This window comes from Setaria viridis, chromosome 1 (assembly GCF_005286985.2).
Source record: "Setaria viridis chromosome 1, Setaria_viridis_v4.0, whole genome shotgun sequence".
NCBI classification, from domain to species: domain Eukaryota; kingdom Viridiplantae; phylum Streptophyta; class Magnoliopsida; order Poales; family Poaceae; genus Setaria; species Setaria viridis.
The window spans coordinates 1,966,106-1,990,179 of NC_048263.2; the positions used below are offsets into that span (position 1 = coordinate 1,966,106).

At 47.1% G+C, this 24,074-nt stretch overlaps 2 protein-coding genes across 2 annotated transcripts; one reads left to right on the forward strand and one right to left on the reverse strand.

Moving 5' to 3' along the window:
• Positions 1–14,576: 14,576 nt before the first annotated feature.
• Positions 14,577–16,989, forward strand: LOC117841448 (thermospermine synthase ACAULIS5). The gene is made up of 7 exons (XM_034721813.2): positions 14,577–14,904; positions 15,258–15,324; positions 15,466–15,560; positions 15,670–16,100; positions 16,222–16,280; positions 16,371–16,507; positions 16,598–16,989. Exons 1-7 carry the CDS (start codon positions 14,729–14,731, stop codon positions 16,674–16,676), a joined length of 1,044 nt encoding a protein of 347 aa, XP_034577704.1. The 5' UTR covers positions 14,577–14,728; the 3' UTR covers positions 16,677–16,989.
• A 466-nt stretch (positions 16,990–17,455) lies between these two features.
• On the reverse strand, positions 17,456–24,074 carry LOC117847316 (peroxidase P7). The gene is made up of 4 exons (XM_072293841.1): positions 23,617–24,074; positions 23,333–23,527; positions 22,691–23,233; positions 17,456–18,126 (listed from the first exon to the last, which is right to left on the reverse strand). The coding sequence occupies exons 1-4, from the start codon at positions 23,827–23,829 to the stop codon at positions 17,698–17,700; spliced, it is 1,380 nt and encodes a 459-aa protein (XP_072149942.1). The 5' UTR covers positions 23,830–24,074; the 3' UTR covers positions 17,456–17,697.

Sequence of the window (24,074 nt, forward strand, 5' to 3'; positions counted from 1 at the left end):
TATGTGTTTCTTTATTCTAAATGTATAACTAATCATGTTTATTATATTACAAGTTTCAACATTCTTTTAAGCTTGATTCAACAATCTACAAAAGCTAATCCAATTCAACGTTCTAGATAAAACTGATTTCACATTTTTATGTGGAAATATTGATTACGATATGTTTAAAATGTTGAAATATTACATTTTTATTATTAATAGTTTTTTGAAAATAAAAAATAAGTAGATTTTAGTTTAGAAAATGGAATGCCTCCTGCAACCGCACACAACGTAGAATGTATACTCATTTTATTACATGGGTTGCCCCTACTCTAGCACTTTGATGTGCTTCCTGCTGATTCATGCCCGCGTGCCCACAGCCCCACATCTATAGCTGGCAAGGTGGGCCAGACCCACTGGGCAGCTCAAGGCCCAGCACTAAAAAGCCCAACACTAACACGGCCCAACCTGAGACGAATAGTGCCCGGGTTAGCCCAGCACTATGCATCGGGTAGTGCCTGGGCCACCATCCCAGCCCGTAGTGCTAGCCCAGGCACGTCACGATTTTTGACCAGCCCAATGTGGCCCGACGGCCTACTAGCAACTTCCCACTATCCCATATAAATATGTAAAAATCCTAACCCTAACCCCTCATTTCTCCCCATCCCCAACACCCAGCAGCCGCCGGCCCTCCCTCCCTTCCTTGCTCACCCACCGTCGCTACCCCTCCCTCCCTCCCCTGCTCACCCAGTCACCCCCACCGCTGACCCCTCCCTCCCCTATTCAAAGAGTCACGCACGCTCGCTGCTGGGAGGCAAGTCGGATGGCGCTGCCACGGGGGCACGACCGGGACATGCGCCAGTCACCACCAGGGCTGCCACGGGGCGCGGCTCCGCGGCCAGGAGCCACGTTGATCTCCGCCGCTGTCGCGGGGTGGGGCTAGCACCCCAGGAGGCATGCCCTGCCACTGCTTCCATTGGGGGCCGCCACCAGGTGGCGTGCCCGTCACTGCCACAGGGGCGGCGCGGCAGTGAACGACGCCAATCAACCCAGCCACGCCCATTGCCGGAGATTCATTTCGATTGATATTGTGTGACATATTTGATTTGTGATTATTATGATGAATTTATTGATTTTTGCATCTTCATTCAATTTCCTCTTCAATTTGCTTGAGGTTGTAGTGCTGGGCCCGGCACTAGCACAGTAGGCACTACCGTGTTGTTGTAGGGCCAGCCCGGCACAATAAAAAAGCCTTAGGGCCAGGCCTAGGCTGGTAGTTCAGCACACAACGCCGACCCGGCACGGCTAAGCCACTGCGTCTGATAGTGCTGGGCCCAAGAGTACTAGGCCTAGTCGGGCCAGGCCAAATCAGGCTAGTGCCGGGTGAAAAACCTATCCATCTTCCGGAAGGTAGGAAGAGGTGGAACTTTCTAATGTTTGAGATTCGTGCAAGGAATAGCTACTATTGGATCGTCACTTCAAACCCTAGCTCCACTCCGCCCTCCCCATGGTTGCCCCAGCCGTTGCCCTTCTGCGCCGCCGCTGCAATCAGCCGCAGGGCCCCCTATACGTCCCCCACACGCAGCCGCCCTCCCATGTGCTGCTGCCGCCACCACGCGCCCCTGTAGTGCCGCCGCTGCGCACCCCTTTAGAGTCGCCGCTGCGCGCTCCCCGCGGCCGATCGCGCAGTTGCTGACGCCGCCACGCGAGCTCCCCCGCCGATTGCGTGCCACCGCGCGAGCTCCCCGCTGCGCCCCGCGCGGGCTCGCCAGCCCTAGCGCCGCCGCCGCACCGCCGTGCGCCTCCTCTGCCATCGTGGGGCTGTGCAGCCGCCCCCGCGCCGGCGGCGCACTACTCGCCAGCACCGGAGAAAATGACCAAAGTGTAACATTTTCCCTCTAATCGAACATTTTTCGAAAAAAAGCATGCTCAATTTTTTTTATACGAAATAGAAGATCCAACTTTTTTTTGTGTTCAACGTTTTTTTGAAAAATATTGGTCCCAACATTTTTTGTTCAACATTTTTTCAGTTAAAATGTTGAATGGGCCGTCAATCTAGATTGAATCTATGCCTAGATGGGCTTTATAGTTCAATCACTAAACTATCTTCTGAGTGCTATACCCACACCCACCTCATGTGCATCTCAATAGTTAGATTATTCCGCCAATTTCATGCTGCATGCTAATCTCAACGCTTTGAGGGAGTGCGTAGGAATAAAAAAAAACTTGGCTGGGCTTGGAACGAGGGGTGCGGTTATGCATCGCAAAAGGCAACAGATCAACCGATGTCACCTTCTGTTGCTGGCCTGTAGCTTGATTGGTGGGCCGCGTGATGATTATTGGGCTGCGCGGGTAACAAAATCGAGTGGAGTAACAGCTCACTAGAGTTGGTGATGTCATCCACATGCAAGAGGTCCGAAAATTAAAAAAGTTATAACTCTTGAACCGGACCTTCAAATCAAATTTTGATTGCACCATTAAATTTTGATAACAAAGATCTTCAAAACAAGACCCCACTTGACTATGTTTGGAGAATATTTTTTAGAGACGGATTAATTAGTTATGACTACTACAAACAAATGCTTGAACACCACGAACAAATAACTATTTTCTAAACATAACAAACAAAAAATAGTATAATGTGAACAAAAAGATTGAGCATCACGAACATTTGATTGTCCAGGAAAAAATATAAACTGAACATCATGAACAAATAAATCCACATCATCGAATAACTTAGGCTGCAAAACTACATAAATAATTTAGAAAATAGTATAAGAAATGAATCAAACAAAAACTAAAAAGAAAAAAAGAAAAAGGAAAAATAAACCATAACATAGTTTTCGCCTGAAACAGTGATAGACCTCCTTACTTTAGCAGTGCATGCAACAATGTGGAAAGAAAATACATCGCTGCATGGAGCAGTAGATAGCATGCATGCATATAAACAAGATAAAAGTTATGATATGACCCACATGTGAATATGAAAACTAAAAAAGTCATAATACCTAAACCGAGCATCTGAATTAAATTTTAATTGCACCATTATATTTTTTAGACAAAATTCTCAAAACAAGACCTCACTTGATTATGTTTGGAGATTATTGTTAAAGATATATTTTTAGGTATGCATTAATTAGTTATGACTACTGCAAACAAATGCTTAAACATACGAACAAATGCTAGAACACCACGAACAAATAACTATTTTCTGCGAACAAAAATTAAACTTGACAAACAAAAACTAGTATAATGCTAACAAAAGATTGAGCACCACAAACATTTAATTGTTCTTTTAAAAAACATATAAACTGAACAGCATGAATAGATAAATCAACGTCACCAAACAATTTAGTTTGAAAAACTACATAAATAATTTAGAAAATAGTATAATAAATAAATAAAACAAAAATAAAAATGAAAAAAATTTAAAAAGGAAAAAATAAACCATGACATGAAAAACCAATTAAATAATAAAGAAAGAATAGAAAAAGGAATAAAATGCAAAAAGACTACTATAGGAAAACAAAACAAAAGAAAATAAAGGAGTAACGAAATAAACAAGAAAGAAAGAAGGAAATTGAACATCATAACTATAGAACAAATAAAAGAAACTGAACACCACAAAAAAATTACTATAAGCATGAACAAATAAATTAACATCAGGAATAGATTATTGTTACAAATGATTAATGGATATATACACATTGTGAACAATTTAGTATACAAAGAGAAAAGGTAAAATAGAGGAAAAGATGAAACAATAAATTTTTATCATGAAAACAATCAAAAATATATTATGAAATAATTACTACTATTAAATATATTTTTTATTATTATCTGAAATAAAGATGAATTTTATGAACTATGAAGAAGCATGAATTGCAATCTAAGTAAATCATACATAAACAAAGATCGAGAAAAAAGTAAAATAAGATAAAAATGAAGAAAATGAATCAATATATGCGAGAGGAGTAGATGGAATAAATGAAATAGAAAGGAAAAGAAAGGTAGAAAGAAATAAATAGAACAATGTATATATAAATAAATTAATATATAAAGCGAAAAATTTAATCTTACGCTTGAATAAGTTAACCTATAAACCGAATAATAATTTGACATTATGAATGAATTCATATACACAAAAAGCATTGAATCATTCATCTCTATGCGAGCAAATATTTAGGACAATCTGGTATAATATTATTAACATCCAATTATATAAATTATAATGATGGATGATATGAACCATTAAGAAGACAAATTACAATCCAAGGAAGGATACCTATATCAAGCTAAGAACGTAAACAAAGATCGAGATAAAATAGTAAATATAATATACATATAAAAATGAATAAACAATAGAGAAAATATGGCCATGACTAGCCTCAGTAAGAAAAAGAAATACAAAGAAAAAAATAAACACAAAGATAAAAGAATGAAAAAAGGAAAAGTAAAGAAATAGAAAAGGTAAATAAACACTAATGGGAAAATATTAATACAAGAACCACTAATAAGAAAAAGCAACCATAATATATCAAATGGAATGGCATCATAAAGAAATACTAAAAAAAAGGAATGGAAGCAAAGAAAAAAAAAAGATGAACCTCCACGGAAGGAAAGCCGAAGAGAAGAAATGCCAAAAAATAGAATAGAAAATTGGAAGAAAGAAAGAAAAGAAAAAAATATGGGAAAACAGAAAAAATAAGAAGGAAGTAACAAACATAGAAAAAGTTAGAAGAGAAGAAAAAAAGAAATGCGCCTCCTCAGGTGATCACGTCACATGCGAATGTTCTCGATCTACAGCAGCAACGGAGGGAACTTCGTCTGGCTCAAAAACTGCAGCGCCTGCAAACAGACTGCGCGGGCCGAATACAGCCGGCCGAAATCAACTCAACGTGGGCTGTAATTAAGGTGCGGGCCCGCTTGAATCTCTTAAGGCGACAGCGGGAATTCCATCGCATACGCGATTCATAGCCAGGGCGTGGGACGAGCTTCAGCCTCGAATCGTTGCGGGCCGCGGCCTATGGGGTGTGCACCGTATATCTCTGGAGGCCTCAGCACACATGGGCCGAGCTTGTTCTTCTTTCAGCAGCTGCATGTCTGCAGCGAGCAGGCTGAATTGAATAGCCGAAAGCCCGAAACACCAGGCCCTGTGGCCCACCGTGTTCCATGGCTCTCCCCCGTTAAAAGCAGCCACTCCCGTCCTCATAGAGACCGCCGCCGCCGCCGCCGCCACCGGCGTGTTCTAGGGCTTCCCCTCTCCCTCCTAATCAGTGGCGGCGGCTGCGTGCTAGTTGATTTCTCCCATGGATTAGCAGGTCCAAGTCGGATGTTCCCTTGCCTCTGATCCTGAACCTGTATTTTTCTTTGTCCATTTCTGTTTCTTCAATCCGAGGCGATGATGGACCACATCACCGATTTGTTCTCGTTTCTCTATTTCTTTGTTCGATCTGATCTGTTCGTTTCTCGCATGGTTGCGATGCATCCTTATCCTATGCGGTATTTGCTGTGCTACCAAGCATCAACCGAGCACACCGATATGTCCTCTGGCATGATTACTGAGTTACTTAGAGTGCAGTGGTGCTCGGATATGAATCGACCATGGTGGAGTTTGTCAGACTTCTCGTCGCCTTGTGGCCTTGGAGTTTGGAATACTCTCCAACATTTAGGATCCTCCTGGATCTTGGATCAGTTCAGTCGATTTCACCCAACTTTTGAGAACCTTGTGAAAATAATTGAAAACGTTGACGATATCAAACCGAATGTTGTCCTGACGATTTGAGTGGGGAAAATTGCGGCACCACTAAATGTTTCCTAGCTACAAGGATTTAGAATTTATTCATGCTACCACAGAATTTTAAGCTACAAGATTAAAAATGTATGCTGCAATATAATTTCTAATCAGTATCATAGTACTACTTACTCCCTTCTGATTTAGATTTATACTGTCGTTGCAGAGCTTCGTGCAGTGGATAAAAAATTTTCTTGGAGCAAATATTGAAGGCTTCGGACGAGTGTACCTTGGTTGTAATTGCTGTGATTTAACAATGCCTGCATATCGAGCTCTTGGAGAGCTAGACGCTGCAGATCGTGTAAGCTCTTCTAGGCAATCGATGCGAAGCTTTTGGAAATCACAGCACCGTTAATTACAACCAGGGTACACTCATCCAAAGCCTTAATTATCTTCTCCAGCCATAGAAATTTTCATCCACTCCACGTAACTCTGCAGCGACTAGAAATCTAAAACTGGACAGTAATAAGGATGGTAGTAGAAGGATGGATGTTGCGCCATTTCCCCTCCAAGTAAACATTTCATGGCTTCAGCATATGTGCATTCCATTTGTTGTGCGCATTAGATTGATTGGACCCGCTATCAACCCAGTAACAGTCCTCTGAAACTATGTACATGCCATGTTCCAAATTTTCAATACTGAGATCAGAATAAGATTTTCCTCACAAGAAACTGAGAGCCAGATATTATTCTTTGTTATTGCAGTCCTTAGTGAATTTCAGTCATGACTGACGCAGTGTGAGCCAAGTTCTCTTGCTGGACTCAAGGAAAAAAGCCGGCGACTGTTGACCAGCTGAATGATATCCGGTGAAAATTGCAGCCTACTTGTTGACCAGCTGCTCACTTCAATTCAAATTATAATCCTGCAAATCACTTCATCATTGAGCCTTGCTCATGCCATCTCAAAGTGGCATCAAGTATTAAAGTAATATCGTTTTCCACGAAAAATCAGTTAGTGGTTGCAGAGTTGGTAGAAGGACAGATATGATGCGCCATTTCCCCTTCCGTTGTGGACATTTGGCGATGCAGGTAGATACGCATTACGTTGTGGCGTAGACGCACTATCAACCATGTTGCACACCACAGTTCATCAAGTATTTGCCGTCCTCTGCACTACACATTCAGAATCAGAAAGGAAGTAACCGTCTAGTGGAAGCACAGTTCATCCAGTACATTGTGCACGCGCGTTTGCTCAACTCAAGTGACGGCCATTGTCGAATCGTGCACACTACTACAATTTGTAACGCTTGCATTTCACTTGCCAAGCGAGCGAGGATAATTCTTGTGGAAAGACGAAAGTATGTCTCCGCATTTGTCTTTTTTATAAATTTTGCACGTTAATTATTATCAGGTTCTGGGCATGGTCTGTTCGCTTCAGCTTATTCAGTCGGCTTATCAGCCACCAAACAGTATTTTCCTCTCACAACAAATCAGCCGTTTCAGCTTTTCAGCCGGCTTATAAGCTGAAGCGAACAGCCTTCCCGCGCCGAAATAATAAGTAGTATACTCTAGATGGCAAATTTTCTTCCCTTTTTCTTGCACCTTTGTCAGTGAAGAAACGTTATGCAGTACATAATGTACATTGTAGTTTCTGGAATCTGGATACACCTTTGGTGCTAGTTCTTTTGGTCACAAATATAAATTCATTAAAGCATCGATATAGAGTCTACAATATGATGATTTGACAAGTTATATTACTTATATTCTTGAGCAGAGGAAGTAGTTCTCACAAATTTCAGGCTGCCGGAGTCCCTAGTTCAGATGTGGATTTTTTTTTATAAAAAGAGTTTGTGAGAGTCGCCGGATTTAACATGAAAGATTAATAAGCACTCATTCTTCTTTAGCCGATAGTGCCTAGGAATACATAGCATAGCAGACTAATCAAATTCATTAGAGCAATTCTCATGATCTGTTAGAGAATCTATGCATGTTTTCCCCGGCACTTCAAAATTTACATGCTCTTACGAATGAACCATAGCTAATGACCTTAAATAGCCAATATTTTTTTTGCCTAAATGAGGCATTTTTTCGAGAGTTAATTTCCAGGTGGTCACCACTTTTCTTTTTTGAAATTTTGGTTGCTGGTCTTGCTTGCACGCTAATCTGCTTTCACCATAACAGTGTGCTTACGCTAGACTATAAAATCCTTAACACCTTATAAAAATTAGTAAGAACAGTAACCCTTGGCCATTAAAAATGTTCGCAAAAATTAATACCATGTTGACAGGTGCTAGAGATTCGAATTCGTTCGTTTTCCTTTCGGAGAACGCTATATAGCCACTGCATCGATCCACTAACCCTTTGACGAGTGGTGGTGATCGATCCACCAGGTGCAATATTATTGTTTGGTTGGATCCACTGCATTTTTGCACGCTGGGTGCGATCCGTATTCATCATGCGAATAATGTTGGGCGTGCATGGAAGAAATAAAATAAAAAAAAAACCCCGGCCGAAACGTGCCGCGTACACGTCCAAATTTGTGATGTTGCCAACCCGCATGCCTCGCGCGCAGCCAATCCTCTACGGAGCGCGTGCCGGTGGAGTTGAGCTTAGCCATTTGGACCCTGCCTTTTCCTCCACGCAGAACCGTGGCCTTTCCAAGCGTGATCGCTTAACATACAATAATTTTGTCTTTGCAGTGGAGTGTGGCATACAAAGGATTGGCCTTTTCCCGTCGATGTTTGACCACTATTTGAGCAATGGGGCAGCTTGATTAGCCTCGTAGCCCACTGGCAGTACTCCTCATGGAAACAAAACAAGGGGCCGGAGGAAGCACAATGAGTGAACCCATGATGCAGATGCAGGAGCTGGATTGGGCAGAGTGTACCTGCAATCCACAACCAAGTAAAAATCATTCTTTTTTTCCCCGCGGAAAAAAAATAAAGCCAGAGAGCACATAATGTTCCACGATCTTGGACGTGCTGACCTGCCATTGTACCACGCGACAAGCACTCAAAAGGATACGCATGCGGGCAACTTCATGTGCCTCTCCGCCGGCATGGTATACTTCGGCGTTTTTGGCCCCAGCTAGTCCCCCAAGATCGCTGCCGACGGCCCCCACCCGCCGGCGCTAGATTTTCCATCCAGGCGCCGACCGCGACCAATCATCCACGGCCAAAATTAAGGCGTCCCATCAGGGCACGTACATCAGTTAGACGCCACCCGTCTATATAGCGCCACATAGGCAAAAGGAGCCGACGTGTACAGTATTGAATGCCCGTGCTCCGAGAACACGCCGACGGGTTGTACAAGTCATCTTCTCCCGACGACGGCGCCCGCTGATCCGATTCGCGCAGCTGCGCACGCGACTGCCTGATGATGGCGCTGCCCGATCTGCACAGATACTCATTTTGCTGGGAAAAATCAGCAACGGCGCACATACCTGAGCTGCGTGTGCGTCACGCCGGCCGCCTGCTCCACGCTGCCAGCCGGCCGCCCGCACCGAGCTGCGACATCTGCCGGATGTCTCGGCGTCCATGCCGCGTCGCGTCGGCCGCCGGACGTAGCGCAGCCCGTGCCGAGCCGCACCTGCCGCTGGATGCTTGCTGCCGCGCCATGACGGATCGAGGATTCAAGAGACGGGATTGAGACTCAGAGGGAGGAGAGTCAACGGGAGAGAGGGAAAGGTAGTTCAGATAACGATCCTTGCTACTTTTACGATATGTCCATTAGCACAAATAGAAATCAAAGAGAGGTCCTTTTTAACATCAAGAAGATAGAAAATAAAAAAACTATTACATTACAGTCCTTCTAACAGTATTGTAATCTTTTGCACGGTATACACCTTGTATTCTCTCAAACAAGCAACAAAGTGGTATACAAAGATCATACCCATGCCTCATCATCATGATTTATTTGTCCAATAGTAAATTAAATAGTTTGCATACAATATATAGACAAATCATTGTATGAATTGTATGTTTGTTGTCTATATGTGCTGTAGCAAATCTTTACAGATGGCAGCCGCCTGTACTTTTGTACATGCCCTCATGCGCCGACCGATGGGCACATGCACGAATGCTGAATTGCCGATGCCACCCGGCACGGCGGGGCGACATGCCGTCGACATGCATGATGGTGAGGGGGTGGCGATCATTGTTGCGCCCTGGTGAGGAGCAAACCATGCATGCACACCGAGGTTTTGAGTAATCTCAGCAGGTCACCGGAGCTTAAGGGGTAATGAACTTGGACACTAGTACTAGACTAGACACCATCACTTTGCGCCTGCGAGGATCTGCTATTATGCTGCATGCAGTTGATGCCATGACTTAAGACTGTAACCTAACAAACTGCGTGCACTTTGAGGTTACTGCAGTGCTTGTGTGGATGCTTTTTGTTTGAGTCCTTATCCTTTATTATAGGAAAAACGTACGAGAAGACAAATAAGGACGAAGGTGGACGTTGTATGAAGATCCAAATTGAAGGCCATGAAGAAATGTGACTGAATATCACAGTTTTGTTACGAGTTCATATGATTTTAACAGTAAGTAACAGCTAAGCTTTTAATAGGGTATGGGGAAAAGATACCCTAGTTCTAAATGAATCCTCAAACCTCTTGAAGTATATGTGTTATAGTTACACACTCATATGGCCTCATGTCAAAATGAATCCTAGAAACCTGTTCGGCTGAGATTGTTGTAGCTGCGGCTGCAACAGCTAGCCTGCTAAAACTACAGGAACCGGTGTTGATGAAATTGTAGCCGCAGCTGCAGTACAACGGTAAGAATCACAGCTGAAAATGAGTCTGCTTCTCTCCAATATTCCTTTAGAAATGAACATTATTAGTTCCATGCGGTCGATGTTAGAATGGCGTTTCACTCGAATGGCACTCAAGGTGGTCTGTTTTTGGTTATGGTGTGGCTCACCATCATGATGCCAAGGGAAAATGCTTTGACCAAGTTGGAGGTGTTAATGGTGGCTACTATCAAAGAGATAACAGGTTCAGGTCAGAAGGGTTTAGTGGGACTGAATCCAATGGGAAGGGATAGCTCCTGCCAGTGTGGCTAAGGAAATGACAGCTCTTGGATTTTGCGTGCTTTTCATTTTTGATACGAGATCATGGATTATCTAGGTAGATGGGCTTTGTGCCCCCACTCGGGAGAACTCATCCCTTCATTTGACAAGTGCGTTGAATTTGCAAAGAAACCAGTGGTCGCCACTTGAAACCAGATACCTTGGACATTCTTTAGCTGTTTCGTTCATGAAACTACACTCAGAATAAAAGAAACGTTTTGCCAATCAAGCATATCGCGAGCAACTGTTTAGTAGTAGTATTCCGTCTTTTTATTCCAAAGTAATTAACTATTTCTACTCAGCAACGTTTTATGAGAATATACTAGCAAAAATATGGCCCATGCGTGAGGCAAAGATACCGTTTAGTAGTGGTATCCCCCAAAAAATTGGTTTCAACTTTCCAATGCCTTTTTTGTTGTGTTTGTGTCTCCATTCCCCCCTTCTTTTTTGAAACGAGTCTCCATTCCCCTTTTGTCCTTTTCCCTTCTAGCTCAATGCAGCTTCTTTGCTTGACAATCCGCAGCGGCAGTGGCACTCAGTCGCTTAAACCAGGTGCTGGCGTGCTTACCGTCCACTCGCGGCCTCAGCTGCAGCTGCGGATCCTCTGCAAGGACGAGGAGCACTGCGTGTATCTACAGACCCTGTGTAGACAAGGCATGATCGGAGAGGAAAATATTCTAAAATGTAGTGCTCTCTTTCATGATATGTGATATGTCTAAAGGAGCATTTTCAAGAAACAACTAGGCTTATGGTGATATACATTTTGTTATATGAAAATTGTATCTTAAATTGACATGCGAAAATGCTATTGGTGCTACAAATATTGTATTGTAAAGAAATTAGAACCATAGTCTATCTTTGAATTTTGTACCGAGTATGTTTGAAAAAGACGGAGTAGTACCGAGGTACAATATGATGATGAGATCTCTCAGCATTGAGAATTCTTTTGAAGCCTCCATGTTGATCTTCATGAGACGTGTTAGAAAAATAGATAAACCACATCGAAACTCTTACAAAATCATAAACATCTTGCCATCAATTATGTAGATTCAATCATCATAACCATTTCATCTATTATGTTTTCAAAAAAATTATCCACCCCTACCATTATAAAATATTCTAATCTAACCCCTTAAACTATAACTACATTACTCACCTCACATAACCTAAAGTAACCCTCTAATTTTGTCTAAGTTATCCACCTATGTCATTATAAAAGAAAGAATCCATACGAAATTATTCTCTCTAAATTTGCATCTAAATTGCGGACACCTATCATTAGAAAAACGAACTAAAGTAGTTCTTTGCATTGGCAAATTAGCAGTGTGTATATATCGACTCATCTACTACCGTAGTTCTTTGCATCCTTTCTTTTTCATCCATTTTTCTGACTACTCTTGTGTTGTGCTTAATATAGGGACAATTTGATATTGACACCACCATTCAATCTGTCATAGAGGGATGCACTGACATGCTCAAGTCACAACAGAGACAGGGGAGGTACCGGGTCAAGAAAAAGTTCTTCAATGATCTTCCAGCAAATGAAGTCCCAACCAAATCTCATGTGACAACACAAAATGATGACCAGTTGAACGATCTGATTACGATGTGATCTAGCCCACCTCACCTGGTATGATAGAACTTGAACTTGCCAATAGCGCATTTGCATGTACTGATTTATTCCTCTTATTCATGTATCTTACACGAGTGTTCATTATTGTAAAGAAGAGGTGTAGTACAAACACCGTTAATCGTGGGACGGTCAGGTATCCTCAGCGCTTAGGATCTAGAAGCTATGTTGCACAGGCTTATGTTGTGGTAAGCAATTGAACAAGTCAAGTTTTTATTGTGTACTTTATTTGATAAACCTGCTCATGCTCCTTGTTCCAAGCTAACAGTTTATGCCTGTTTTCACATCATATTAGAGGGAGAAGCATGCTGAAGGAGACCCAACTCCAATAGATCTTTTCAAGAACTTCGATTGCAGCAAAAATAGCTACACCGCTCTAATACAGGCAACCATTGTAAGTACTTATTTACTTTGCATTCTTCTTTGCAACAATAATACTAGAAATATTTGTGAGTACTTTTGTGAGACTTTTCATTTTCTTTCTGTTATTAGGCTCGGATGGAACAAATAGTCGCACAACGTAGAGACGACCAACCAAAGACTGCTGCTGAAGCAGTGGCTGATTGTCCAATCTAGGATATTTCAGGAGGTTGCTGGCATTCATCCACCCTCAAAGAAAAGGACTAGGATTGGTATTGTGCAACAGGTAGAAGAAATTCAAGCTGATCTTGAGAATAAGAAAAAGGGGGCACAACTTCGGCAAAAGATTGCTGAACAGGAGTCCGAGATGGGTGCACTGAGATTGAGGGCTGAAACGCAAGAAACAACATTGAAGTCTCAGATAGAAGAGCTCAAAGCTTTGAAGAACACCACAAAGCAGTTGCATACTCTGATTTCTAGCCTGATTCACTTCAGCACCAGTCAAAACCACGTGAATCCTTCCCTCAACTGAAGTGTGTTGCTGGTGAACTTGTTGTTTGTTGCTGATAGACTTTTGTTGTATGTTGCATTATTGATGCTGAACTTGTTCTATGTTGCATTATTGTTGCTGGTAAACTATTCATTGATTGTGATGTGAACAATATGAAAGTTAGAAATGAGCTATTTTTATATCTGTGATTGTGATGGTGATCAGCAGCCAAAATTGAATATATGGCACTACAAAATGCAATAATGGGCTAGGGCCTGAAAAAACGGCCCAATATGGTACTACGAAATGCAATAATGATTCTTTGTTAGATGGGTTAGGGCCCAAAAAAGGCCCAATATGGTGTGCAACAAATATTTTTCGGTTTAAAAAATAGCGCGGAATCCTAAAATGGGCTAAAAATGGCCCAACAAAATAAGGCTCATAAAGGCTCTTACATGGACTAATTTGTGATGAACCGAAATCGTCATAACACCCCTGCCACATCGGAGCCGCGTTGGATTCTTGTCCAACGTGGCGCAACCTTCGAAATAGTTTTATGATGACATGTGGGACGAATTTTCATTCGTCATTATCTTAGTAACACACCGAAATAAGGAATGTCACTAGTTGTGGTTTATGACGCTCGACAAATGATAAAAGGTTTTCGTCTCTCCCACATCATAAATCATAGTTTATGACAAAAAACGTGTTTATGACACTTTTTGGTTCGTCACTGGTCGGAAGATTTCTTGTAGTGATATCTCCATGTATACCCCTATATGCTTCTAAGTTATCTATGCCTACCATTGTTAATATAGAAAATACTAAATTAAAGTGTCCATGCATGATGTGTGTGATGTATGGAACAGAATAACGATTTTCATCCAACGAAAAGTGCAGTCCTGGTGTTCGAAAGAAAAAAAATCCCACGAAAAGTGTAATATCTAGAAATTAAACCACAACTGGATCAGATTTGAATTGCATGCTAAAATAAACTTTTAAATTATTTATCGACGTCAACTGCATCCTTCGAAAATCAAGTTAGTTCACAGCGTTAGCACACGAGCCACTGCAAAATGCTTAACCGCACCGCGTCCACTGCAGTCAAACACACGTTAGTTGCAGAGGATTCGAGGAACCCGTTGCAGTTGCAGAGGATCACGGTGCAGTGCATGTACTGGCGTCTCCATCATGGTGCACCTCCATGCCGTATCGTGCTGAGCATCATGTGACATGTCCCTGCCCCCTTGTGCGCTGTGGTCGCCCCCATTCGATCTCGATCTCCAGGAGGATTTGCCCCTGTACCATGCCTGCCGGCCGGTTCCTCCCCCTATCCTATAAATAGCCGTCGAGAGGCCATTGCCATCGGCATTGACACCTAAAGCTTACTCGTAGCTCGGTAGCATATTTTGCTGATCTTAGCCAGATTTCTTGTGATTGTTGGCTTGTTGCGATCGACAAGATGGTGGGAGCTGTGCAGGACTACGGCAGAGTTGGTGAGTTGAACGGCGGGTTGGAGACGAATGGGTACGAGAGCAGGGTGGCCATGGCGAAGCAGCAGCCGCGTCGTGAAGAGGAGAGCCAGTGGTTCGAGGAGGAGATCGACGACGACCTCAAGCTCTGCTACGCTATCAACAGGTAATAATAATATAATATATGCGTGCATGATCATCTCCGACGAAATGGCTGTGCATCATGCCCGGCCGTGTGATTTAATCTGCACGCTGTCCCTAAAAAAATAATTTTGATGTGGTTTTTCATCTAGAGAGATTTTATCCACGTGCATGTAAAGTATGCAAAGTTGATAGGGCTAGTACTAGTTTTGGCAAACTGTAAGTCCATGTTACTCTACTTGCTGGCACAAAAGAGGAAAACACATAGGAGAAAATTGACCTGTTGAAATTGTCTTGGAGTACGTCATTCTAGACAGAATGTTTATTCTTCTCTACACGGATTGCATATGTTCTGTCCTGCGTCGTGCGATGGTCAAGTGTGCTTCATCGAGGGGCAAGCAAGTACCAGGAGATAGCTCTCATCGACACAAAGCATTTCGGCAAGGTAATATATTATATACATGTACTATACATTTACTGTTCTTGCTTGTGCAACTAGCTAGCACTCTAGCAGTACAGTGAGTGTACACATCCATGTTGCGTCTGAACCTTGTTTGATCGGCTGATGATCCATCCACCGTACCAGGCTCTGATAATCGACGGCAAGATGCAGAGCGCGGAGGTGGACGAGTTCATCTACCACGAGTCGCTCATCCACCCACCCCTTCTCTTCCACCCAAAGTACTATACTGAGAGCAGCTATCAATTATATCCCTTCGTCGATCAGCTAGCAGTTCTGTTCCTTGCGCACGGACACACATAAAATTTCTAATGCATGCGTGGCGTGCAGCCCGAAGACGGTGTTCATCATGGGCGGCGGCGAGGGCTCCGCGGCGAGGGAGGTGCTCCGCCACAGCACCGTCCACAGGGTCGTCATGTGCGACATAGACCAGGAGGTGGTGGACTTCTGCCGGACCCACCTGAGCGCCGCCAACCGGGCCGCCTTCGCCAGCGACAAGCTCCGCCTCGTCATCGACGACGCCAGGGCCGAGCTGGAGAGGAGCCGGGAGAGGTTCGACGTGATCGTGGGCGACCTCGCGGACCCCGTGGAGGGCGGGCCCTGCTACCAGCTCTACACCAAGCCCTTCTACGAGCACGTCGTCAAGCCCAGGCTCAGCGACGGCCGCGGCGTCTTCGTCACGCAGGCCGGGCCGGCCGGCGTGCTGACGCACAGGGAGGTCTTCTCCTCCATCTACAACACCCTCAGGCACGTCTTCAAGTGTGAGTACCCTGCTAACTAGCTCTCATGCATGAGTCATACATGAATACGTACTGAAGATGGGTAGACGAACTGGCTGTCTGAACTGATCGACTGAACATGTGCGCCTGGCTCTGATCACAGATGTGAAAGCATACACTGCTCATGTGCCATCGTTCGCTGACACCTGGGGATGGGTCATGGTACATGCGACTTTCGCTTGATTTTGCACTGAGGTTCTGATTTGCAATGTTTCTCATTTGATTGCGCTGCGTCGACCATTTTTCTGCAAGGCATCGGATCATCCGTTCGTCCTGACGGCGCAACAAATCGACGAGAGGATCAGGGAGAGGGTGGACGGGGAGCTGGCGTACCTGAGCGGGGAGTCCCTCATCTCCTCCACCACCCTCAACAAGAGCGTCTACCAGTCGTGAGTAGCCAGCATCTCTTATAAAAGATTTGAGCTGCACGCGGTTGAATTGCGAGGACACAGGCCGGTGAAATCTGAAATGAGATGCAGGCTGCTGAAGGAGACGCACGTGTACACGGAGGACGACGCGAGGTTCATCCATGGCCACGGGAGGGCACGCTGCGCCTGAATGCCACATGCTGATCAGCCTTCGATCGATCGATCTGAGAGCTTCAGAGGCTCCCTTTATGTAGCGCTTCTATGTACACGAACCGCAGACGAACGATCGATCGGTACTTGACGAGCCGACAGCAGATGGTCAGATGTTAATAGCACGAAGCAGAGGAAACAAACGAGCCGTCGACGGTGTACCAATGTAAAACCTGCGTCTGAAGAAGTTCAATTTCCTACTGGAACGCTGCAAGGAGATAAAAGGAAGAAATAAAAGGCAATAAATCGAATCGGTTGGAAGTGGAGAAAATGAAAAATTATAGTGCAAATTATCTGATTTGTGTCATTTTTCCTGCTTCCTGTGCTCTCTGCAGCCAATCGCTCGTTGCAAAAGAGAGAGAGTGAAACGAAACCGCATGGCAGGCCTCCGTCCATTGGGCCTGGCTACTCTTTTCTCCTCTCTCCTCCTGCTGGCCTGCTGCCCCCACCCACGCACGGCACGTGTGGGCTCCGCCCGACAGCCCCACCAGGCCACCACCCCACGTCGTGGAAGTGGAACTGATGAAACAGGCAAAACACCTGCCGACGGTAGCGGCTTCACGCGCTTTGACAGCTGACAGCGAGCACGGTACACGGGCACGGCCACACGGGACACAGCACACATCACCCCAAGCCGCCGACCTCAGGTAGCTGTCACCCGACTGTGTTGCACTTTGCACCATGCCGTCGCCATGCCCATGCGCGCCCCAGTTCAGAGCCCATCACGCAACCGCGCGGCGCGCCCGGATCCCCAGCATCTCCAAACACCGCAGCGCGCACGCACAGAAGCATCCACGATTTAATCACATTCATCTCAGACTAAAACACCTTCTCTTTCTGTTGGGGTATGAACAGATGAACGAACGAATCGAGCTACAAATCCTATCATATGTTTCTGCACGATCATCTTGTACAATGCATAATCATCTCTATTTATCCTCGAGCAAATCCTGCATTGTCGACTTGCTCGCCGACTCGCTTCCTCCCAAAAGCAACAGAGCCTAGTTGGGCCTCCGGCAGTTGATCCTGACCTCGAGCGGCGTCCCGGGCGCCGGCGCGAGGTTGCCCATCCTCACCATCGCCTTGGCGAAGTCGCTGAAGAACGCGGCGCCGTTGCTGGCATACTTCCTCACCAGCGCGTCCTGCGACCCGCCGTTGAAGAGCTCCTGGTCCGAGTGCAGCAGGCCGCGGCGCTCCACCAGGGCCCGGAAGTAGCCGTTGTCGAACGCATCGGGAGTCACCGGGTCCAGCGGCGCGAGCGCGCCGTCCGCGCCGCCGGCCGCCGGGCACGCCCCGCGCAGCCCCGCGGCGAACGTGGCGTTGATCGCCTCGCCGGCGTTCGCGTTGACGCGGCCGCGGAACTCGGCGCAGCGCGCCCGGCCGACGGTGTGCACGCCCGACAGCGCCGTCATGTCGCGCGCCGAGAGGCCCTTGGCCTTGAACGCGGCGACGAGGGCGGGCAGGCCGGACCCCGGACCGGGGAGGTTCGCGTTGGCGGCGTCGCGGCTGGCGGATCGCGCGTCCCGGCGGCCCATCCGCACGTTCCACGAGGGGCCGCCCAGGAGCGACACGGCGTCGCGGGCGGCGATCGCGAGGACGTCCGCGCAGGAGACGGCGCCAGGGCAGGCGGCCTCGACGGCGGACTTGGCGGCGTCGATGACCTCGTAGCCGCGGAGGGAGTTGGCGTTGGGTCCCGCGCCCTTCTCGCCGGGTGCGGTGCCGTCGTCGAGGAGCACGGAGGCGTCGCAGCCGTTGACGAAGCAGTCATGGAAGAAGAGGCGGAGCACGGCGGCGCCCGCGTTCGGGTCTGCCGCCACGGCGCGCGCCACCGCGGACCGCACCGTCGGCTGCAGGGACGGACAGCGCTTGTTGTAGTACTCGGTCGACAGCGCCGCGGCCGTGCCGGCGAGGCACGAGACGGCGGCCAGGAGGGCGAGGTCGAGCACGAGGAGGACCCTGGACGAAGCGACCATGGTTGAGCACTCGATCAGCTGAGCAACCTTCTTGCTTGGGTGATCGATGGAGGTGGCAGTGTGCGAGAGGAATGAACGAACTGAAGTGGCGGCAAAGGTGGCGCTGGAGTGCTGGTATTTGTAGTGTTGGGCTTAATGTGATGGCCTGATGGGCATTCATGACGACGGGGAGATGGAGATACGCATCCAGAGAGGGAGGCAGTAGCGGGTCGTCGTGGTCGGTTGACCGCACGCGGAATGGGCTGCGCCGTGGGCTGTGAGTGAGCGAGCCACGGCCGGGCGTGTTCTGGAAAGTGAGCACCGGGCGGCGAACTGTTGCCTCGCTTGGACGCCATGCCTGCCGTTGCCGTGCCATCCCCTGTGATGACTGATGAGTAGTCACCTGCTTTCCGTGTGGTTCAAGCGGCGGCAGGAGCAAAGGAATTGATGGACATGGATTGGCGGTTCCGCGAGGGCGCGCACGCCGGAGCCGGGTGTCACGTACCGCTAGTCTGCCCCGATGCAGCAGAGGCCGGCGCTGCATTGCCAGTAACGGGAAGGGCCCAACCGCCCAAGCTTGCCTGCCGGGGGCCGGCTGGCCGGTCAGGTGCGTCGTGCGCGGAGAAGTTTCCTGGCGCGAGCACCGGGGATGGCAGTGGCAGGCCGGCGGGCGCGTGGGATCGGACGGGTGGCGCGCGCGGATCCGGCAGTTATTGACGCGGGGCCCGGGTGGGTGTGGGTCGCAGCCTCGTAGGGGTTTTGCGCTTTTGCGGGCTGGCCAGCGCTGGCGAGCACTGTGCGCGACCGTGTGCGGCCGCGCAGCCTTCCGTGCAAGGCAGTGCCACTGCTCCCACCGGCCGGCCTGCCGTATTTGTCTGTCTCCTCATTGGCGGCTATCCCCGCCTAGCCGAACCGGATACGAGTATCGACGCTCTACAGAGTACAGACTACATGGGCAGAGATAGACGGAGACCGTGCGCGTTGCTCGTTGCCTGTGGCCAGCTGATGGGTGGCGCCGACCCGTCGAAACTCGAAAGCACAGTGACGCACGGCACCCGCGTGTCTGTCATGGCGATCCCGGCTCGGGGTACAAGTATACAGCAGTCACTCAAACAATCCCTCTGTGCTCCTATATCGTCCCTGGATTATGGAAACAGGTATGGATCCTGTCAAACTATCCTGTCACCTTTAAGAGCGAGTACATTAGTATCATCTAATAGTCGGTCTCATACATTGACACGTAATTTTGAGATGATTCAACAGACAACCCGTACAATAGGTTGTCTTATAAGTTGTCTACTAGAGCTATATAATTTCTTAATTTAATTTGTATATATGAAAAAATAAATATTATGAGTTGCATGGTAATAATAACTCGTACAATGGTTGTTGAGTTGTCTCGTAGTCTTACAATTTAACTTATGAGACGTAATCTATGAGACTGTTGACATATAGCAATGTAATTGCTCTAAATAAATTTCTTGGTAGACTTGAGGTTTGATACATTAGATTTTATTTGTTTTAAGTTGGACCTTTTAGAATATTGGATTAAGTTCATTCAAAATCTGTAACGGGAAACATGGTTAAATTCTCAACTGAAGCTCTCTTCAGTAGTAGAACTTGGCAGATGGGGCCTACAGTTCAAGATTTGTGTGCTGAGCTAGTGCCACATCGTTGCCACCTGCTCGGCAAGTCGGCATGGTGCCAAAACACCGAAGAGGTGATTTACATGGTACCAAATACCTCAAGTCTTTAATATCTATTGTTTACATTATACAAAGTGCTTATCTAGATGAACACAATACTTTTCATGGGTGATTTTTTTTGAGTGAATGACACGTGGAAAATAGACTTGTTCCGTTGCACTAAACCCAAAGTGGGCTTCTAAACCACGAAGACCTGCATGTTGTTGATTAGGAGGGCCCAGGCCCGTCCCTAAGTGTGTGCGACCCGTGCGACGGTACAGGACCTCCATTTATCAAAGCTAATCAAACCTACTAATCCCTAGCTCAAAATATGTTTCTCCTTGTCATTTGGCTCTCTGAAGCAATGCCAAATCCCAAAGTTTTTCATCACGCCACCACCATAGTGGAGGCTGGAGTCGTGGAACTTGATTCCTTAAGACCTTCTTGTTTCTGGATGGGACGTACTCACTTACTGAGTTGCACAGTCAGAAGACAAGCAAGTTAGTCGCAAGATAGTTTTCCTTTTCTTTACTCGATTGATCAATTCCTTCACATGGACTATATAACAAGCTTTTGCCTTTTTTTTTATACATGCGCATCAAAATGGTCTAAATATCTAATATTTCTAATCGAAGCCTTATCTTCTGCAGACCAACTAGAAAATATGATTCTGATCACCAAAAGTGTAAGAAAAAAAACAAAGGATAGGGGAATGAACTCAACCTCAGAAAAAAAACTATGAATAAGTTTATTATAAAAAAATCACTAGTTGACCTTGCTTATTTCTGTACGGGACCTCGGTTTTTGCCGGGACGGTCCTCCTTGGTGGCCTTGAAATTCTGTCTTTCTTACCCATTTTGTGGGCCGCGGGTGGCTGTCATGTTGGCCCGGAATCCTATGTAACTTTCGAAAGTATTTTTCACTTTTTACTGTTTGAGATTCGTGCAAGATATAATTACATGGTCGAGCAGATAGTCACCAGCATGCATGGAACAGCTGGCACAATACCATAGGAGGGAGTTAGACGTGATGTTAGCGAATTTCAAACTTTAAATGCTCGTCTCTTCAACTATATATCCGATTTCAAATCGGTTTGAATCGTAGTATTTGTTTGAATTAATGCAACAAATGATCCAATATGTTATTACAAATTTTTTATTTTCGCATTTCAACATTTCGATGTCTCAACATTTTGAATATGTTGTTTTCAACATTGGTGATATACTATTTCAACATTTTTTTAAAAAAAAATGTTGAACTAGTTTTTCTAAGTATTGAATTAGTTTTTTTCCAAATGTTTAATGAGTTTGGCAAAAAAAAGTTGAATGTTGTTTTATGAGGATCAGAATAGGAAAACAAATGAAAATGTAAGAAACAAGAAATAACAATGTTCATTGCGCTTTTGAAACTTCTCAGTTGTGCTTTTTCACTGCGTGCACCGTCTTTGCCATGCTGATGTTGCTCTCTGCGTTTTAAGCTGTAGGCTGCTAGCCTGCTATGTTTATTAACCAAATGACGCATTAGACGGGCATGGCATGAAGCAGGGATCAGAGGATGGATGGGCAAAGTAAAGCGCTGCAGAAATTAACTTTGCTCGTCCATGCGCCGGGAACCAATTGGAGACTACGCACTGACACAGCACAACCAAGCAGAGACGATTTGTACGGATTTTGTTTTGTTGGCAAGTCCTTTTCCAAAGGTTTTAGAAGCATTCAAAAACCGCATCACGCCCGACCCGACGTGCGCGTCTCGCCGGAATTCTCGTCTTTCCTGCCAATCTCTCTGCCGGATGGATCCTTGTATTCTATCACGGGCACTTGGGGTTTGTGGGTCAGTGGTCCGCTCACTGACGGACGCTGCTCACTCACACTCAGGCTGCTCGCAAAGCCGCACACGCGAGGTTTTGGACAGCTTGGAGATATGCTTTTGTTCAACAGCGCCTGTATTAATGGACAACAGGCGAAGGAATCCTTTCAAGCGGCTCAACTTATTCGTCCAGTTGTAAGATGAGGAATCCTTTCAGTCAAAAAAGAATTAATGAGCCTCCAATTCGTTGGATATCTGAGAAAAGTGGACTCTGCAATGGCCTCTGTTACTGATGACTACTAGTGCTCTTACTAATTTTGAAGTAAAAGTAAAATAAAAGAATGCACATTATATTTCCCAAAGAAAAAAATGTATGCGTAGATTAGCTCTGAACAAACAAGAACTCTCTACAAATTTGACGTACAGGTAGTTACTATCTGTCTGCTAATGAATTGGCTCGTTTGTACTCCATTTCCATAGCATGCTTTATCATCCATTGCAGCAATGAATTAGCAACAAGCTAGCATCGTGTATGCAGATCATGAATTCACTTTCCTGCAGTCGATCCTGATCTCCCCCGCGGAGCCCGTGAGCGGGCTGACGTTCCCGAGCCTGACCATGGACGCGGCGAAGTCCGACGAGAATGCGGCGCCGTTGGCGCTGTAGAGCCGCACGAGCGAGTCGAGCGGCCCGTTGTTGAAGAGCTCCTGGTCGGAGTGCAGCAGCCCGGCGCCGGCGACAAGGTTCCGGTAGTAGCCGTTGTCGAACTCGGCTGGGGTGGACGCGTCGAGCGGCGCGGCGGTGGCGTCCCCGCCGGATGCCGGGCAGAGCTGCCGCCCCTGCGAGGCGAAGGCGGGGCTGACGTTGTCGTCGCAGTAGACGCGGGTGCGGAAGCTGAGGCACCGCGCCATGCCCACCGTGTGCGCGCCCGAGAGCGCGGCGAGGTCGCGGGAGGTGAGGCCCTTGGCGGCGAAGGCGGCGACGAGGCGGTCGAGGGAGGAGTCCGGGCCCGGGAGGTCCGTCGCGGCGCCCGTGGCGTTCGGGGACGTCGCGTCGCGGCGGCCGAGCGGCACCGCCCAGCTCGGGCCGCCGAGCTGCGTCGCGTTGTTACATGGAGTGAGGCATGGCGTGGCGTCGCTTTGCTAAAAAATGTGAGAGTAGGGGATGGGAAGAGAGATTGCAGACGGACTGACCAGGTTGACGCTGTCGCGCGCGGCGAGGGCGAGGATGTCGGCGCAGGAGACGGTGGCCGGGCACGCGGCCTCGACCTGCGTCTTGATGTCGTCGATGAGGTCGAAGCCGAAGGTGGAGCCGCCGGCGTTGGCGCCGGCGCCCTTCTCGCCGGGCGTCGTGGGGGTGTCATCCAGCAGCAGCGAGGCGTCGCAGCCCTGCGCATTTAATTTGCAGTGCGATTAATCACATACCGAACGTGGCCCAAATCAGATTTCAAATGCAGAACGATTTTTGCTATACTCACGTTGACGAAGCAGTCGTGGAAGAAGAGGCGGAGGATGGCGGCGCCGCTGCGCGAGTTGTTCATGACGGCCTGCGACATGACCTGGCGCACGACGCCGTGCACGCTGGGGCAGCTCGCCGAGTAGAACCCCGCCGAGAGCTGCGCGTCGGAGCCGCGCGCCACCAGGAGGACGAGCGCCGCCGCCATCAGGAGGAGCAGCCGCGTCGCCGCCATGCCTATCCCACCACCTCCTGGCACAGAAGATGATGTGCAGCTAGCTATCGGGCGGCAGGAGGAACAGTGTTATCTGTCAGGCTGATCAGTGGCCGAGTGGGGGTACTGCCACTGGCCACTACTGCCTACTGGCTGGCAGTGGCAGTAGGAGCAAAGCAAGCCAAGCCAAGCCAGCAGCAGCGCGCGCGCGTCCACAGCGGCGGTAAACGTGCGGATGATTGTGGCCGTCCGCGCGTGGGTGGGGG

Coding starts and splice junctions, on each gene's coding strand:
- LOC117847316 (XM_072293841.1), bottom strand. CDS start 23,829: ATGGCGGCGACGCGGCTGCTCCTCCTGATGGCGGCGGCGCTCGTCCTC. Junction 23,528..23,616: donor TCCACGACTGCTTCGTCAAC/GTGAGTATAGCA, acceptor TTAAATGCGCAG/GGCTGCGACGCCTCGCTGCT. Junction 18,127..22,690: donor TCAGGATCGACTGCAGGAAA/GTGAATTCATGA, acceptor TTCAAGGCCAAG/GGCCTCTCGGCGCGCGACAT.
- LOC117841448 (XM_034721813.2), top strand. CDS start 14,729: ATGGTGGGAGCTGTGCAGGACTACGGCAGAGTTGGTGAGTTGAACGGC. Junction 15,325..15,465: donor ACACAAAGCATTTCGGCAAG/GTAATATATTAT, acceptor CCACCGTACCAG/GCTCTGATAATCGACGGCAA. Junction 16,101..16,221: donor CCTCAGGCACGTCTTCAAGT/GTGAGTACCCTG, acceptor CTCTGATCACAG/ATGTGAAAGCATACACTGCT.